The 19,140-nt window shown below is 43.6% G+C and overlaps 1 protein-coding gene across 4 annotated transcripts in view; it reads left to right on the top strand.

The window, feature by feature from the left end:
* The first annotated feature begins 1,947 nt into the window (after positions 1-1,947).
* LOC131248970 (protein FAR1-RELATED SEQUENCE 9-like) overlaps positions 1,948-19,140 on the top strand; it is a 35,084-nt gene continuing 17,891 nt past the window's right edge. For 2 of the 4 annotated variants that reach the window (XM_058249504.1, XM_058249505.1), the window contains exons 1-2: positions 2,738-5,311; positions 5,424-5,503. In XM_058249504.1, the coding sequence (XP_058105487.1) occupies positions 2,930-5,311; positions 5,424-5,492 (2,451 nt within the window). In that variant the 5' untranslated portion in view covers positions 2,738-2,929 and the 3' untranslated portion in view covers positions 5,493-5,503. Of the gene's footprint in view, positions 2,098-2,737; positions 5,312-5,423; positions 5,760-19,140 lie in introns of those variants that run through there. The other 2 variants (XM_058249502.1, XM_058249503.1) reach the window with 2 other exon arrangements.

Below are 19,140 nucleotides of genomic sequence, written 5' to 3'. Positions count from 1 at the left end.
TCAATTTCTAAGTTGACTCGCTCAATTCCTTGGTTGCCTCACTCAATTTCTAGGTTCCATCGCCCAATTCCTACATTGCCTTGCTAAATTTTGAGGTTCCCCCGCTTAATTTTTAGGTTGCCTCGCTCAATTCGTAGGTTACCTTGCTGAATTTCTACGTTACCTTGCTTAATTCCTAGGTTCCCTCGCTCAACTCATTGGTTGCCTCGCTCAATTCCTAGGTTGCCTCGCTCAATTTTTAGGATCCCTCGATCAATTTCTAGGTTCCCTCGCTCAATTTTTAGGTTGTCTCACTCAATATTTAAGTTGTCTCACTGAATTTTTAGGTTCCCTTGCTCAATTTATAGGTTGCCTTGCGAATTTCTAGGTTCATTTGCTCAATTTCTAGCTTCCCTCGCTCAAATCCTAGCTTCCCTTGCTCAATTTCTAGGTTGCCTCACTCAACTTATACGTTGCCTCGCTCAATTTGTAGGTTGCCTCGGATGTGATTATGTGCTTGTGACATATCCAAGACTTGGAATTTTATCATTTTGAGGTAAAATATATATTTTAATGGGATTATTATAAACATTATGTCAAACATTACATACATACCTAATTAAATATATTAAAATTGATTTAATAATTAAATTCAAAGCCCCGTAAATATACTATGCATAGCTACTCCATTTTTACCTAGGACTATTTCTATTCCATTCTTATCCTATTTCTACTCCTTTTTACCCTTTTTACTCTAAAATCATCACCCCATTATCTTCTCAAGCTCTCAAAACTCAATCAATAAGTCTCAATCTTATCTTTCGCCACTTTATTCTTCAATTTTCTAGTATTTTTCATATTGAACACAACTCCTAAAGCTTAGGGGATGAAGAGTAATAATTAAACTAAAAATTATAATAAAAAGTAAAAGTATAAATAAAATAGATTTTAGACCATTAACTTGATGGAATCTTGTGAAATAACTAGGATATTTGGATAAAGTAGATTCTCCAACCCTAAATTCATATATGGTACATCGAGTAACTCATTCTAGAGTGACTGTACTGACATAGGTGTGTACTCACAAGCTACCCCCCAAAAAAAAAAGAGCCACATCTTGCTGACGGGTTGATGCTGATTCAATGTAATATTCCATTGTTGGGGTCGGTACCTATCACTACGGTTATAATTCGTAGCCATAGAGGACCACATCCGTAGCTATTACTCGGCTTACTTTAAAAAAGGAGTATTTTCGTCCTCAAATTCGATGTCCGCACGTGCTAGTCTAAGTTGGTGACTTAAGTTTGTATTCCTTCGTAAAAACCGCTCGATAAAAGGTATTGTCTACGGTGGTAAATTTCTCGGCATTTTTCATGGTCAGATTTAGAGTGCATGCAGATGGAGGTTTTCTAATCGCAACGCATGTACAGCCGAAAATGAAACATCCGTACCATCCTTTAGGAGATCCGCACCTTTTTTTCACCCCGATTAGTGGACGGACCAGATTTAGTGGCCGAGGCAGCCTACACGATTTTTGGACGGATCAAATCCCACACAAGAGTGCCATCTTACCACGTGCGGGATGATACACGCACATAGTTTCGGCTCGATGGCAAGATGAGTGGCCGAAATTCTACAATGCTTTAACGTCGGACAAAAGGCTGCAGTTACCGGGTTGTGTACAAGACAAGTGGGACCCACAGCTCAATGATCCACACCGTTAAAATTATGGGTACCAGATAAAATAGCCAGTGAGAAACCGTTCACATTCACCAAAGAAAAAGGCCTAACATCATCCAAATAAGATCATTAGATCGAAGGGATTTTCGATCAGGAAACTATCCTCATTGAGGGTCACAAACTCAACGGTTTAGATCGTTGAAACAATGGGCCCCACCTGGAAAAAAACCGAAAACCCCGGAAGGCAGTATAAGAAAGCGTTAGAGGGAGAGAGTGGTATTAAACGCACATTGGAGTCGTGTCCGTCAAAAACCCCATCGTCTTCCTCCTCTCCCCATCGTTTTCTTCCTCTCTCTCTCTCTCTCTATCTCTGCACCTTCTCTGCAAAAGGGGAGAAATCTGGTCCGTTGAACTCGCGGCTGAGATCTTCGATTCGAGGTAAAAATTTGATTTTTCTCCAAAATTTCTATTTTATAGTCTCTCTCTCTCTGGCTTTTGAAGGCATCATCTCTATATGGTTAGAAATGATTTTTTACCTTTTGTGTTTTTCCAGCTGAGATCGAACATTTTCTGCAGATTTGGTTTTTACTCGATTCGTGTTTGTGGAAATTTAGGGTTCAAAAAAATTTTTGATTTTTTTTTAAAAAAGATCTCGAATCTGTATTCTTTTTCATTGGAGAATTTCTGGGTTTTAGGCGCTGTTTGGGTGTTCGAAATCTCGATTTGGGCGGATTTTGCGCCATTTTTGAATAATAATTTCAGAGAAGGGCTGTTTGGCGGTACATCTCTTTCGGATATAAAAACTAGAAGAAAGATGCATTTCTTCTCGAGTTGTTAGTGTTGCTGTTTCTAGTAGGCTGGAAATGATGCTACTCTTGATTTGGGCGGAAATCATCCTAACCAATGGATTTGAGGGAAAGAATGGACGGTTGGAAAAGGTTGGGCAACTGTCCACATTCCATCCTCAATTCCAGCAGCTTGGGTTGTCCTGCTCGGTTTAGTTCCTGGCTGGGTTAACATCCATGGTGGGGCCCACCTGTTTGCAATTCTGACCTCGCATTCAAGTGCCATGTTGGCATGTGTGCTGCGAGTAAGTTGTGTTGCTGCTCATTCGTGATAGGATGTGTATCTGGTATTCTTGCAGTTCGAATGCGTGGAATTGGTTTTGATGTGGTTTTATTTTTTGTTTTCATGGTGTGTGTTTGTGTTAGATCTGGACCATCAGATTTGAAAAGGGGAGCTTTTGTGCTGGGAAATCGTGTGGGTCACGATGTTGTCATGGATGGCCCCACAGATGAAAGTCACAGATTGGAGGAACGCCATATTGAGTTCGGAAGATGAGAGTGCAGAATGTTGTGCCACTCTGGACGTGGTACCTCATGTCAGTGATGAAAATGTTCCAATGGAAAATCCAGTTGAAAATCCCCCTGTCGAGGCCATGGATGACGGCATCCCCCCGATAGAAAATCCGACCGGTGAGCCTGTGGACAATGACGATGTCGCGGCGGAAAATGCTGCCGCTGGGGAACCAAATGAACCTGCTGTGGGTATGGAATTTGCTTCGGAAGAGGATGCGAAGACTTTTTACAAGGAATACGCCAAGCGTGAAGGGTTTGTTGTCCGTACTAGCAGTTTCTATTGTTCAAAGTTGAGTGGAGAGAAGATTTCTCGGGAATTAGTGTGTTCTAAACAAGGGCATCGTAAGAGCAGCGAGACAAGAATCGGTGGCGATGCACCTAGCGGCAAAAGGAAGCGAAAGCGAATGACCAAAAGGACAGGCTGCAAGGCAATGGTTACGTTGAGGAAACAAGAGAAGACTGGAAAATGGCTTGTAGTTAGATTTCACAAGGAACACAATCATCCCTTGGGTCCAAATGAACCAAAGAAAGCTCGACCTGATAAGATTGTACCTGATCCTGCTAAGAAAGCTAAATCGAATAGAGCGAAAAGAGCACGTAAAGCGGCGTCTGCCCCCAAAGAAGCTCCTGGTGGGCCCAGCAATGCCGGTTCAGGTGACATCATTGCTATGAACTATGTAACAAAGACACGGCGGTGGAACTTTGGAAGGGATGCTCAAAGTGCATTGGAGTACTTCAAGCAAAGGCAAGATGAGGATCCTGACTTCTTTTATGCGACGGAAGTTGACGATAAGAAGTGTTTGACAAAAGTTTTCTGGGTTGATGGACGGTCAAGGATGGCATATGAATATTTTGGGGACGTGGTTACCTTTGACACCCGATACAGGACAAATCGGTTTCAAGTGCCATTTGCTCCATTCATGGGAGTGAACCATCATATGCAACCTGTTACATTTGGTTGTGCATTATTGGTAGACGAATCCACTTCAACGCTTGTATGGTTGTTTAAGACATGGCTAACTGCTATGAATGGGCGGCAGCCGATCTCTATAATCACTGACCGTGACAAGACAATTAGAGCAGCAGTTGTACAGGTATTCCCCGAAGTCGATCATCGTTTTTGCCTGCGGCACATCAACAGGAAGCGAAATGCAAAATTACCACATGCAGTTACCTCACATCCGTATTTTGATGAGGAATTTCAAAGATGCATCCATGCTGGGACGATAGAAGAGTTTGAGTCAAGTTGGGATGCTCTTGTCGAGAAGTACATGCTTCGAGAGAATGAATGGATAAAATCATTGTACGAAGATCGTCAACAATGGGTCCCGGTCTACCTACAGGACAAGTTCTTTCCAGATGTGTCTACAGCCCAACAAAGTGAAAGCGCAACTGCATTTTTCGATCGGCATATGAATGCAAATACTACTTTGAAAGATTTTATTACACGGCATGAGGAAGAACTTAATGATTCTTATGAAAGGGAAGCACATGAAGATTACTTGCCAGTCGACACCTCACCTACTTTCCGCACACGGTCAACTATGGAAAAACAAGCTGCAAACATTTATACCAGGAAGGTGTTTGAAGTGTTTCAAGAGGAATTGCTTGAAGAATGCAATTATTCTGTAAATAAATTTTATGATGGGGGAGCAACCAACACATTTAGAGTAGCAAGATTTCACCAAGAGCTTCGGGCATTCTCTGTTACTTTTAATGTTTCTGAGATGAGAGCGAATTGTAGCTGCAAGAAATTTGAGACTTTGGGTATTCTATGTAGGCATGTATTAGCAGTGTTCAGAGTAGCAAATGTTTTCACGATTCCTTCTCATTATATTTTGAAGCGGTGGACAAAAAATGCCAAGAGTGGCAGTGGATCAGACCAACGTGGCACGGAAGTGCAAGCTACTGTTCACGAAGTCATGATGTTGCGATACAACATTTTGTGTCGTGAAATCTTCAAATGTGCAGAGGATGGGACACTGTCTATCGATGTTTTCAATGCGGCAATGAATGCTATACAAGATACTGTGAAAAAAACTGTTTCAGCGAAACAAACTGCTACAAGAGTCGAGAGGGTGGGCACTACAGCCAATGGAAGTATTTCCTTGGACATTATGAGCGGAGGTGGTGAAGCTGTTGCTGCAACAAACCAACTGCGTGATCCTGAACCTTCTAAAACAAGATCTCCAGTGCCCAGATTGCGATCTGCAGGGGACAAGTCAGGTAGGACATCGACGTGCAGTCTCTGCAAAGGACCAAAGCACAACATCCGTTCATGCCCGCTAGCGAAGGTGATGAATCTTTTAATGTTCAGGACATTGATTTTAATCACCAAAACTCTATATGTATCTGTTCGTGTGTGCTTTTACATTATTCACTGCCAGTTGCTTTCAATTGTTGCAGTCACAACCAGATCAAGAGAATGCTGCTATCTCCAGCCAGTGGACCATGCAAAACACCATTCCGCACTGATTGTCCCCAAGGTGTGCTCTTTGTAAGAGTAGTTGTAGTGTAAATAATTTTGCTTGATGTTGTTGAAATAGGGCACTGTTGAAAATTCTACAGTTTCCGTATCTCTGATGCGTTATTCTTGAATATTTTTCGGGGACGGGAGGAGCCTGGGAGTGCCGCCACAAGAGTTTGATCTTGACATGCTTATCCTAACCTTTTTCAAATGCGAGCACAAAATGTGATGTCCCATGCTCAACTTGTGAAAGCTTATTTTATTTATTGTTGTCATTTCTGTTTGGCCTTGGATTTCTTCTAGAAATCTTATACATTTCTCATCTTGACAATTTGTACAGTTTTCTTAGTTCTTTTGGTTTATACTGCTAGAACCCATGGTTCACTAATTGGAAACATTGATAGATGGGTCCAATCTAGATCCCTTGTGCAACAAATATCTCTCAGATTGGAAGATCCTAGCCCATTTGGGTGTATACCTTATTTTCTTTCTTAACCATCTATTTGCTGGCAACCAATTGAAATGTTCGGATCTTTCGCAATCGAGTCTGTTGTATAAATGGTTTGGATTACTGAACCATGAGTTCTCGTACAAAACTGAAAATCTTTGCAAACAGTACATATTTTCGGGTTGTGCATTGTATAATGAGGTAATGCAATGCTTGGGGTTCAGGTTTCCATTTTGCACAAGTTGGGACAAGTGGGGCCCACAATACAGTTATCCAAACAATTGAAATTAATGGCCCCCTGTGAGCAGTCCATGCTTCAAAAAATCCCCCAAATTGTACGTATCCTAATCCTCCAATAGCTGGTCAGGAAAAAGATGGTTAAGAGCGAAAAATGCAGCAACGACAACCAAGAAAAACACAAACTACTATACAGCTAGGATCTTCCAAGGAAAAGGTCACTGTTGTATAATATTTGGCCTTTTCTTGATTCCCTTCCACACTGGTCCCCACCAGGAAAAATGCCAAATGTTACAAAGCTAGGGTCTTTGCAGAAAAAGGCCCCACTGTGCATAGCCGTCCATGGCCGGGCCCATCATATCAGTGATTTGGATTATTGAAACATGGCCCCACATGTAGAGGGTGAAAACCGAAAAGGTACTAGATAACCTTTCAGCCTGAGCAATGTACAGACCCCGTTCTAGTGTTTTGTGACTTGTGGCATGGGTGCGAAGGGTCAAACTATCCAGCATGAAGACATCCAAATATCCAGGTAGCCACATACACAATAAATAAATTATTAAATGTCATCATTATCATAGGCCCTCTCTGATAGATGCCTAAAAATGAGTTCATCTCATGTTAGTTATCAATAATTATGAATTAGAGATAAAGATCTCTAATTCATTAGGGGTCATTTGGATGCCTGTAATTTTTGTAGTTGTAAACACATTACACCTAGAAAGAGTTTCAGGTGTAATCGGTTTACATGCTATTCCGTTTGGCTTTTAAGTGGTAATCTGTTTACAGGTAAACAGATTGTGTGTTTGGCTAGCCTGTAAAGTGTTTACAATGAATAAAGTAGGTATTCATACTAGAGAGCTTGGGCAGTGAACTTTCCAAAATCTGCAATATTAACCATTGTGTTCTAACATGTACAAAAGAAAAAGAAAAAGAGGATAAGAAGATTAATCAAAAGCAACCAACCTTTTGATAGGGTTTGAACGTAGGCCGAGCAGTAGAACCGACGACTAAGACACACGCCGAGCAGTAGAACCGACGATGGAGACGATAGCTTGCAGCATGGGGGAAATCGACGAGCCTAGTGGAAGTGCGGTTGAGGGCAATGCGGGAATGTCCGACTCCGAAGATCTACATCACAATGATCCAAACGGCGAAGGTGTAATCATGTTCGAAGACAAGGAAGGAGAGTGGCAACAGATAAAGCCTAGGAGACAATCACGACCAATCCAAGGTATCGGGAAAAGGAAATATGACTCATACCCCACCATGTTTGTAAAAGGGCACCCTCACGGTTGGTTCCCAATCAACCTCGAGAAAGTGTTTGGGCAGGCAAGAGCTGTTATGGATGTCGCGATGCCAAGAGACAGAGTGTCTGGCCATTATCGTGGATTTGTGCTGGTTCGAATGAGCTCTAAGACAGAGCTGGCCAGTGCAGTCGATTTGCTTCATTGCACAAGCTTCGGCGGAAAGAAGATGCTGGTGCAAAGGGCTTGATTTGGACCTGATCAAGGAAACTATGAATCCGATCCAACCGGAATCTCTGCACAGAAGCGAACCTCCCCCACTGTCCTCAAACCCTTCAAACCTTCTGTCCCAACACCCCAAAAGCTCGGAATTTCCTTCAAAGAAGCTCTTATAAAATCCTCCAGAGCTCCTTTGCCTCATCATTCACAGAAGCACACCCCAAACGAAATTCCTTCAGAACCTTTAAAGCACTACGACTATGGTCTACAAGTTGAAAGGGACTCATTTTCTTCTCAACCTTCGATAACCATTAACGAAGATAGTATGGCCCATTTCCGGAGATCATTAGTGGCGATCACGAAACCCGAGGGTGACACACTGGCTCGACGAGTGTTGTCGGTATCCGTTAACCCTATTCAACATCAAGCCCATTGGATTCAACGAACTGTGGATCAACGTCGGCCCTGAAGTCAACCCGAACATGCTTATCATGGCCGGAACCATTCACAAAAACGGTCCTGTTGTGAGGATGATGAAGTGGGAGGAATTCTCATGTTTTGGGATGGAGGAGATCTGGGTCCTGATATGGTCTGTTCCTCTGGAGCTCTGGTATGCGGAATTCTTCAACACAACTGCTTCGAGCTTAGGCACTCTGATAGAAATTGACATCAACACTCTCTGGGGTGATGAAATGGGCGTCATTAGGGCAAGAATCCAGAGAAAGAAGGGCCAATCTCTACCTCATCACATCCTGGTCAGGGCAGCGGGGCGAGATCTCCTTCTCCCAATCCAAAGGGAGGAGCCGTCAAATCCTATCCATCGGTGGGGAGACATTTGGAGGCTCAAACAGTCAACGCCTCCAAATGCAGCTTCAGAGTGTGTCCATATCCTCCCCGGATCGTCGTTTGGGGAGGGAGCTCCCGTTTAGGCTCCTTGCGGAGCACCGACACCAGGTGAAGGAGTACACAGTCCGATATCCCGCGGAGCACCAGTCTCGACCACTAACACGTGTTTACAATCGGGCGACCCGATCAGGCTTTTCGGCAGACAAGAGATGGTGTGCACGTCACCCAAGCGCGATTCGGCGCCTGCAGACACACGTCTTATCCCGTTTCACTCACACGCCACGCAACCCTCTTCCTCTTCAAAAGCGTGCGCCGGGTCCCCCGGAGCTATCGACACGTGTCACCCTCCCCTTGATGTTTCATCCATGCGCGCGACACCCACGCTGGACGCACGTCTCGCTCGACGACTCGTGATCCTCGCGTGAGACGCGTATCCCAACCCTCTTGCAGAACCAATAGGTGGCAGCCTTGGAAGCTTCCTCCATCACATCATCGAGTCTCCGCTTCTCGCCTCAGTTTCAGAACCTCCCGTAAATCCTCATGGTCCTGATGCGGTCGATCCGTTGCCTCCACATGTCCGCAATCGGCTGCAGCCTGGACTTCTATCACCTTCCAACATCGACCTGCGAGGACCTACGGACTTACCCCTGCTTCTCCAGCGACCCGCGTCCCCTGGGGAAATCTCCTCCCCTCGTTGCGGAGAATCTCCTTTGGGGTCGGATGCAGTAGAACAGACATCCTCTCCTGCCTCTCCTCAACCTAAGGCCGACCTCCACTCCCTTCTAGGGCAAGCGCTCATTGAGATGTTTATGGAGGACAGCGAAGGGGTCGTTCTGGAGGCAGAACCTCTTCAAATCCGAGAAGATGCTGCCGGGTGGCGCAACCCCAACACATCTTTCTCTTGAAAGGTCCGGAGGAGTAGAGAGCCAAGCTGATTAAGACCATCCAGAGAAAGAAATGGATCCGGGATGCGGTGGGACACGTCGGACGCGCCATTGGAGTATCTTTTGGGGATCACCCATAAGACTTCATCTCTCTCTTCCACTGTATCGAGGAGCACGGCTGCCCGATTCTTCAGAGCAGGTCTTCGAAAAAAGCTACAGACAGATCGAAGAGCATCAGGGAGACCCATAGTCTGATCCTACGATCCCCCAACCATATTCCCTCTACCACTTCCTCTCGGGTTATTTCACCTCGGGGTAGCTCGGTACTCAAATGAAAATCCTATCCTGGAACATCAGAGGAGTCGGGTCCAGACGTAAGAGGAGATTCATCAGGGACACCTTTGCTAGGAGTAAAGCTGACGTGATATGTTTACAAGAAACCAAAGTCCAGCAGTTCAGTGACAGATTGCTAGGTTCGATCTGGAATCGTTCTATGACTCAGTGGGTCAGTCGGGATGCTGATGGATCTTCAAGCGGGATCCTAGTGGCGTGGAAGACATCTTCCTGGAATCTTATCGATAGTTGGAGCGGATCTTACTCTCTATCAGTAATTCTTAAAAACACTGCATCTGATTTTTCATGCCTTATTTGTTCTGTCTATGGTTCGAATCAGGACTCTCTCAGGGAGGAGTGCTGGAAGGAGCTGAGCTCAGCCAGAAATAAGTTTGCCGGCCCTTGCTGTATAGGGGGCGACTTCAACATCACCCGCACGGTTGATGAAAAATCCACGGGCGGCAGAACCACGATGGGCATGTGCCGTTTTTCCCAGTGGATAGAAGATGAAGCTCTCGTTGACCTTCCCTTACTGGGAGCAAATTTCACCTGGTCTAATGACAGGGCGACCCCCATTGTAACCAGGATCGATCGGTTTCTCATCTCGCCTGAATGGCTGGATCAATACCCCTAAATAGCGCAATCTGCTTTCCCCAGAACTACGTCCGACCACACCCCGATTCTGCTGGCAGTTGACGAACGAAGGTGGGGTCCCAAACCATTCAAATTCGACGTAGCATGGCTTCAGATAGAAGGCTTTAAAAAGATGATTGAAGAATGGTGGGCCGAATTCTCATGCTCAGGTTTCGCCGGCTTCAAGTTAAGCAATAAGTTGCGTATGCTAAAGCATAAGCTGAAGGATTGGAAGGAGACAGAGGCAAAAAAGCGTGAGGCCGAGTTAATGGGCATTATGGCCGAGCTAACGAAGATAGATCGGGAGATAGAGGCAGCTCAGAACCCCTCCCCCCCCCCCCCACCTTTTCTCAGGAGGATTCAGCTGACAAAGGACCTCGTAGCAAAGCTCAAAGAGGAAGAAGTCTCTTGGCGTCAGAAATCCAGATGTAAGTGGATCCGTGAGGGTGATAAAAATACCAAGTTTTTTCATCGCATGGCCAGCGAAAGAGGTCGGACGAACGCTATAGGGAGCCTAACAATCAAGGGCACTTACATAGACGACCAAGATCTAATATCGGAAGAAATTGTCCTACAAGGATTTATTGAAGAAAGAAGAATGGATCAGACCTTCCGTCGATGATCTTCCTTTCGCCAAGCTCTCTGAAGAACAAGCAGCCTCTTTGGAAGCTCCCTTCTCTCCCACAGAAGTAAAGAAGGCCATCAATGATATGGAAGGGGATGGGGCTCCTGGCTCGGATGGGTTTCCGATAGCTTTCTTTCAATCTTTCTGGGAGTTACTCAAAGATGATATAATGGGTTTTTTTTTTTTTTTTTTTTTTTTCTGAATTTCATTCGAGAGGCATTCTGTCCAGAGTAATCGGGGCCTCATTCATTGCCCTTATCCCAAAACGTCAGGGAGCCCATAAGTTATTTGACTATAGGCTGATTAGCCTGATCGGGGGCCTCTACAAGCTCTTAGCAAAAGTCCTCGCTTCTCGCTTGATCGGAGTCATTGGATCAGTTATTTCCCATCATCAAAGCACCTTTATTCCTGGTCGCCAAATAACGGACTGTGCCCTTACTGCAAATGAAGCTCTCCATTCCAGATTCATATCCAAATGCAAGGGACTTCTTTGCAAACTCGACATTCATAAGGCATATGACCACGTCGATTGGGAGTTTCTTATGTATTTGCTTCAAAGGATGGGCTTCGGCAGGAGGTGGTGTAATTGGATTAGAGAGTGCGTCGGATCGCCATCCTTCTCCGTCCTCATCAATGGCTCCCCCAAAGGCTTTTTCCAAAGCTCCAGGGGTCTGCGGCAAGGTGATCCGCTCTCCCCTTTTCTCTTCTTGGTAGTGGGCGAGGCCTTGTCTCGCATGCTTATCAAAGGCCAGGAAGCAGGCCTCACTAGCGGGTTTATCGTGCAGGGGATGTTCGCTCAATCTCCCACATCCAATTCACCGATGATATTCTCCTCTCCAGTGACGCCGACCAAACAAAAGTCAGCAACTTACGCACGATCATCCACTGTTTTGAAGCAGTATCGGGTCTGCGTGTCAATCTGTTCAAGTCTACATTGCTGGGGTGAACATGGAGGAGACTGAACTCAAGGATCACGCTGATTTCTTCTGTTGTGCTTCTGACTCCCTTCCTGCTACCTTCGTCGGCCTTCCTTTATGTATTGGGAAGCCCCCAAAGAAGTCATGGGAAAAGATCATCGTCAGGGTGCGGTCCTACTTGGCCAATTGGAAGAGTAGATGTCTATCCTTAGGAGGTCGGCTAACTCTTATAAACTCGGCGCTTTCTAATCTTCCGATCTACGAGATGTCGTTGTTCAAGTGTCCGGCCTATATTGTGAAGATATTGGATAAGCTCAGAAGAGACTTTCTCTGGCACGGAAAATCAAATAAGGATAAATTCAATCTGATCAACTGGAAGGCTGTTTGTCACCTGAAGCAAGATGGAGGTGCTAGCATCAAGGACCTAAAGCTTATGAACCACGCTCTCCTGGGGAAATGGTTGTGGAGACTCGAAAATGAAGATGGGGCCTTATGGAATGATTTGATAAAGGGTAAATACGGCAGATCAGATGGGGGATGGTGGACAAATAGCAGATGCAACTGTAAGATGTCTGCCATATGGAGGGACATTCTTTCCACCAAGCCGGAATTTCTCAAAGGCATTTTCCATGATTACAGGCAGTGGCACCCGGACTCGTTTTTGGCTGGATCCCTGGGCAGGATTAGCTACACTAAGTTCCTCTTTCCCTAACATTTTCCGCATTGCAAAGTACCCCCTTTGCAGGGTTGCCGATTGTCTATCTTCTGAAGGCGGGAAACCCATTGGGAACATTGAATGCATAAGGAACCTTACGGAAAGGGCAATCGACGAATACGTTGCCCTTCTTAAATGCATCTATAGCTTCACCCCAAATCGCAACACACCTGACAGATTGTCTTGGCATTTGGACAAACAGGGCAGATTCTCAGTTAAGTCTCTTTACGGTTTCCTGTCTGCTAATCTTCCCCCTCCTCCTAGTTTTCAGCGGTACTATGGATGGTACGACTCAGTCCCTCCCAAAATAGCGGTTTTCGGCTGGTTAGTTGGTAACCAAAGGGTCCTTACTGTTGATAATTTGCGGAAACGGGACATGTCTATTACTAATATATGCGTCTGCTGCATGGCCAACGAAGAAACGGTTAATCATCTTTTCATTCACTGTCCCTTTATCCACAAGATACGGCCGGTCTTCCTTCTCCAGTTCAACGTGTTTTGCTGCTTTCCAAGTTCGACTGATAGCCTTCTCTCTCTCTGGCACGGGATCAAATGTGGGAAACACCGGACCCCTCTCTGGCGTATGGCCCTCCTTGCGGTTTGGTGGGCTGTTTGGTCCGAAAGGAATGATCAGTGTTTTAACGACAAAGCCAATCCTGCGGACCGCGTCGCGCTTAGGGCCATCCATTTTCTGGTGGAATGGGCTACCTACTCGTCTAAGCCTAATGCTTGTAATTTTGAGTTTTTAGCTGCTTAGCAGATCTGCTATCTCAGCAGATCTGTGCTGCTCCACTCTTTGTTGTTTTTTCCTTCCCGTTTAATATAATATTTTGCGTTATCTCTCAAAAAAAATGTATAATGTCTTTTTTACTGTAAAAACTTGACCTGTAATCTCAAACATGGCTTTTTACCGGATTTTAGATTACAACTTGTAATCTGTTTACAGCCTGTAAAGCCTTTACAGGCAAATACATGCAATCAAACAGCCCCTGCAATCAGATTACCTGTATTCCCTTTACAATTTAAGGACTTTACAGGCATCCAAATGACCCGTTAGTATTGTTAAATAAAATGAGATGAATTCATTTTTAGGTGTCTGGCAAACAGGACCTAGTCTTTGTCCAAGCAATTTGGGGTCGACTTCGTGGCAATAGTTTATTAGTTTTACAATCAGCTTTTCACATGACATCAACCTTCTTCTTTTAATTGGGCTCTGGAATTTGCTATGGTAGAGGTTCACATTGACAACACTCACATGCCAAACACGGTCCTTCCTGGTGCAAGTTAAGGATCTTATTCTTTCACCATGACCCTTTTGAATGGCAATGGCGTCTGTAGAAAAGAGCACCTGGAAAAGGCAAAAACTGCTGATCCTAATATAAATTCCATTGAAAAAAAAGAAGCTCACATGGATCCCAGCTGATGAGGGGGATCAAAGAGATGGAGCAAGTGGAGGATGGATTCTGGCTTGTTGGAGGAACTCTTAAGTCAAAAGCAAGGTTAGAAGAAGACCTAGAGTCTTATCTGAATTTCCCACGTTGTATGCTGAGAGCTTTCTAGAAGAATGGTCAGAATTGGGAAATGAACTTTCTTAGGGTGTTCAGAAGAATAGGGAAGGTCATTCCCTAGACTAGGGGTGTCAGCAATAATACGAGGGTTTGCCTTCTTGCGAATGGAGTGGACAGAGGTGGATCGAGCAGTTGCAGTGCCAAATGGCAAATGATTCTGCAGTAGAAGCATATCCGTGCAAATAGAAAAATATGGCTCGAAGGTGGTGACTTGAGGTAAGCAAAGAGAAGGAAGGTTCAAATGTAGGAAAGGAAGACAACAAGGATGCTCCTAGGATAAGCAAAGGGGAGCAACGTGAGGGATACTCTACATCTTTTCTGCGATGGGTCTAGAGGGAGATGGTGGTCGATGGTCCTGAGGTGGGGATCCATCTGAAAGTGGTTAAGAGTGCGTGGAAGGTCCTTACAATGGAGTTTGGTGTCATCGATAAGGGTTGGCTCATCGACTTTAGAAGTGTGTTGGAGGAGAAAGATTTGATCCTCAAACCTCTCAGCAACATAGAGATGTGGATCTCGCTCCAGCCGATTGCGAACTTAGATAGTATTATCCTCAATATAATCTATTATAGGACGGGCCATTTTATCTATATTTAAATCGGTCAAGTTGTGGGTGTTTGGGAGGATGTCTGGTTCCATATCTGGGAGCTTCCTCTAGAGTTTTGGATTCAGGAAGGGTTCATGGCTACAGGATCATGCATTGGGGAATTATAGCCATCAACCTAGATATGAAAGGGTTTGAGGAGCTTTAGGTTGCCAAAGTCTGTATGAGGAAAAAGAAAAATTGTTAGTTTCGGAGTGGATCCCCACTGCAATGGGTGAAGACAAGGTGTTTGTGCATGTCGTGCGACAAGCAAGAGGAGGAGAGCAAAGTTGGTCGGAAGATGGCAAGAAGGTTGGCGTTGAACTACAACAAGAGTCTTAGCGGAGAAGATGATGGGGCATAGTTTAGGTGGTTCAATGATCCACTAAAAGAGGCCCTAGCTTCATGTGAAGAGGAGATTGGTGTGCGGGGAGGTATGGACGAGAGTTAGCCATGTCTCCAGATAGTTGTTTAGTTTGGTGAAGTAGTGGAGAAGGTTTTGGTCATGTGTGAAGAGGAGATTGGTGTGTAGTGGGTAGGTGGAGAGGCACTGGACGCGTCCATACAATTGTTCAAATCAACAAAGCATCTCAATGCATGAGTCATTCTTTGTTTGTGTAGAGATACCTTGCCGCGACGTACGCGTGGTTGATGCTTTATGTCTTGTCATGTATGAGAGGCTTCCCCTTTTACTTGCAACAGTCGATTGTTCCTTCTCTTGTCTCAAGCAGATAGGTGTTGAGAATAGCAACAAGGAGAAGGGGGAAGGATTGAAGCAGTCTCTTGTGCTTGCGACTCTCCATTCTCCTTCGTCCATGCCAAGAGGTAGTCAGTTCCAAGTGAAGGCTCCTACTAGGGTTTTTGTCTCACTCCCAGATGGGGAAGAGGGTTTGCATGGTGTTGTATGAAGGGGGAATGAAAGAGAAAGCTATGGTCATGGTGGCCTAAGGTAGTGGGGTCAACCTAGAAGGGAAGGTGATTGAAGCTCTGACCTTGTGGGACGTGCAAACCAACGGTGAGTTTTTGTTGGAAGTATTCAACATTCCACCTTTACATGCAGCCAACAACATCGGAGAGGGGATTGGAAATGGTAAAAGGTTAATTGTGCATGAGAATACTTCATCAACAAGGGGGGAAGGGGGACTCGTCTCAATGGCTCGAGGCATGTGATGGATTAAGGAGGTAATTGGACATGTTGGCAAGATGGTTGGAGTTTCCTACAAAGATTGCGATGAGGACTTCATTGCCCTCTTTTAGTTCGTGGAAAAGAGGGGAATTAGAAAATCTCAGGTTGCTCAATAGAGACAAGTTCACAAATTTATTAAGGGGAGGAGAATTGGCAGGCCTTGTGTCCTCTATAAACTATGGAGTGGGGTGCCTCTCCTAGAGGTAGGAAGAAAGGTAGGGGGATTAGCATGGTTCATCAACGAAGTTAATCAGTTGGAATGTGAGGGGTTTGGGATGTCTCTAGAAGAGATTCTAAATCAAAGATCTTTTTAAGCATTACAAGGCTCAACTAGTTACTTTTCAAGAAACCAAACTTCAATCGACAGACCAAAGGACTATAAAAATTTTACGGGAGGAAGGTATAAGGATTGGCGTGGCTCTAGATGCAGTGGGAATTGTGGGAGGAATAATGGTTATCTAGGATACTGTGTTTGGGAGAAAAGGAGTGGTGGAGAGGCTAATTTTCAGTTTTAGTGCTTCTAAGGGATTTGGTGACGGGGTTCAAATGGGTGTTCATACCAGTATATGGTATGAGCCAACCACTATAGTGTTCTCAGTTTTAGGCAGAGCTGGATTCTACTCAGAATAGGTGGCAATTTCTATGGTGCTTAGGGTGAGATTGTAATGTCGTTAGATTCACTTCTGAGAAGCTGAATGAAGACCGTAAAACCCGTATCATGTGAGATTTTTCAGATTGGGTGTACAAAAATGAGCTAGTGTACATTCTGATGGAACATGTAAAGTTCACTCGGACAAATGGGCAAGAAAGAGTTGTTAAATCCAAGTTAGATTGGTTTTTGGTCTCATTTGATTGGGTGGAGAAATTTCCTCTTGTGCAGTGGAGGGGCCCCCGAGGCCTATTTTTGACGGTTGTCCGATGGTTTTAGAGGTGGAGGATGATTGGGGGTCGAGACCATTTATGTTTGAGTTGTTGTGGTTAGAAGTGGAAGGATTTTCAAATTTAGTGAAGGAATGGTGGAGGGATGCGCAGATTCTAAATTATTTTAGAAACTTTACTTACTCAAAAGAAAGATAAAATTATGGAAGAAAGATGGTTCAAGCTTGTGCCTCTATAGGAGAGTGTTTCAACATTGAGGTCTCGGGTTCGAGCCCATATTTTTTTTATAAAAAAAAATTGTGAAGAAAGAGGTGCTAGGGAGTGGGGATGGTCAAAATATTTTTTGGGACATTCAAACTCTCAACATAAAGGAGAGGGTGGAGCTGCAGCTGGAGGAAAAAAAAATCCACGAGGGTTAAGCTTTCTTTAGAATATAAGAATTCCTTAAAGGAAGAGGAGATTAAGTGGATTTATCAGTTCAAAGCAATTTGGCTCAAAGAAGGAGAAGAAAGTGGATTTTTTTTTTTAAATTTTTTATTTTTTTTATGGCATTGCCAGTGCTCAGGCCAGGACAATAAGATCAGTAGTGTGATTGTAGATGGGTCAGGGCCATGGTTTTGAATGACGGTATCGGCCGTTATATCGGCCTCGCGGAAAAATGATACGATACAATGTCGCATATCGAAATCGGGCTTGTATTGGCCCATAATGGTTAGAATTTGTGTGTGTGTGTGTGTGTGTGTGTGTGTGTGTGTGTGTGTGTGTGTGTGTAAGAAAAATAGGAAAAAAATGCAATATTCATGAATCTATCTTCTTCTTCTTCTTCTTCTCTCTCTCTCTCTCTCTCTCTCTCTCTCTCTCTCTTGTATTTTGACCATGTATTCAATTGTGTATCGGACCGTTCTTTGGTAAGAATGTTGTCTTGGTAGGTTGACCTACTGTTGTAAGTTTCGGTGTTGATTTTTTTATTTTTTATTAATAAATTGTTGATATATGTCATATATTACTAATAGTCTAAAATGTCCAAGAAGTATCACTACTTACTAGTCTAGTCACTAGTACATACTTGCTTGGAGAATGTGTGTGACAGGTGTATGTGAAGCAACTAAGCAATTTGCATCAAGAAGCATCTCCCTAGATGTGCATTACATTTCAAGTTTCAACATATTTAAAAAAAATTTGAAATTGAAGAAAACTAGACATAATATTTGAAAAAAAAAAACCCACCAAAGTACTCATATTTGATGAAAAAACAACCAAAACAACCAAAAACAACAAAATTAGCCCCCCAAAGCAGTATATTTGAAAATAAAAATAAAAATTCTGGAATTTTCAGAAATTGCAAAATTCCCTTAAAAAATTAACTTTTTTTTTATTTTATCAGATTTGATGTAGATTTGATCGAAAATGCATCTCCTCTCCAGATCCGTGATCAGATTAAAATAAAAAAATTCTAGAATTTACAGAATTTTCGACAGATTTAATAATAAAAAAGGACTTTTTTTTTTCGATCAGGTCTATGGAGATCTAAGATGAGATACTTTTTTTTATAGTGATTTTCTAAAAATATATATATATAAAAAAAATCGGGTGTAAATGCCCAAAAAAGAAAACCTCAAAAAAGCCCCTAATTAAGGTAAAAATTGCATGACTTCATGGTCATTTGCACGTTGACGACTTCATCGATTGGCTAAGCAAGGTGGAAAATGTGTTGAGTACAAGAAAATTACAGATAATTGGAAAGTTAAGTTAGTAACTATGAAGTTTTCTAGTCTAGCGTTAGCATGGTGGGATGCTCTCCAAGCCGAATGAATTTGTCAAGGTAAGGAGAGTAAATTCTTAAGAAAAGATTAAAAGAAGCTAAAAAAGTTCATACCTACGACTTATGCCCCTGACTTATATTAAAGATATCATAATCTACTTCAAGGGAACAAATCGATAAATGAACACTGAGGAGTTCCATACATTGACATCACGAGCAGAGTTTCTCGAGTGTGAAGAGCAAAAGATTTCAAGATATCTTAATAGTCCTAACTTGGACATCAGAAGTGAATTGGCTTTTAAAGATGTATTTAGGATGTTCAATGCATACACACTTGCATTAAAGACGAGGAAATAATTAATTGGGACTCTGAAGACAATTTGGTTCCCCACAAGGACCATCATCAACAGTGGGGTAGCATGCTAACTTCCCTTGTAAGGCAACCATAGAACCTACAGGTCGAGGGATGATGGGCCAACATTCAACAATGAAGTCAAGCTCCAATATGAGGGGAGATAGCTATGGAGGAGGGGCTAGTGTGCCCAAGATGAGGCAAAACAACACTCATTTCACATGC

This window comes from Magnolia sinica, chromosome 6 (assembly GCF_029962835.1).
Source record: "Magnolia sinica isolate HGM2019 chromosome 6, MsV1, whole genome shotgun sequence".
NCBI lineage: Eukaryota > Viridiplantae > Streptophyta > Magnoliopsida > Magnoliales > Magnoliaceae > Magnolia > Magnolia sinica.
The sequence above is the reverse complement of the archived record's forward strand: the minus strand, read 5'-3'. Positions and strand labels throughout refer to the sequence as shown.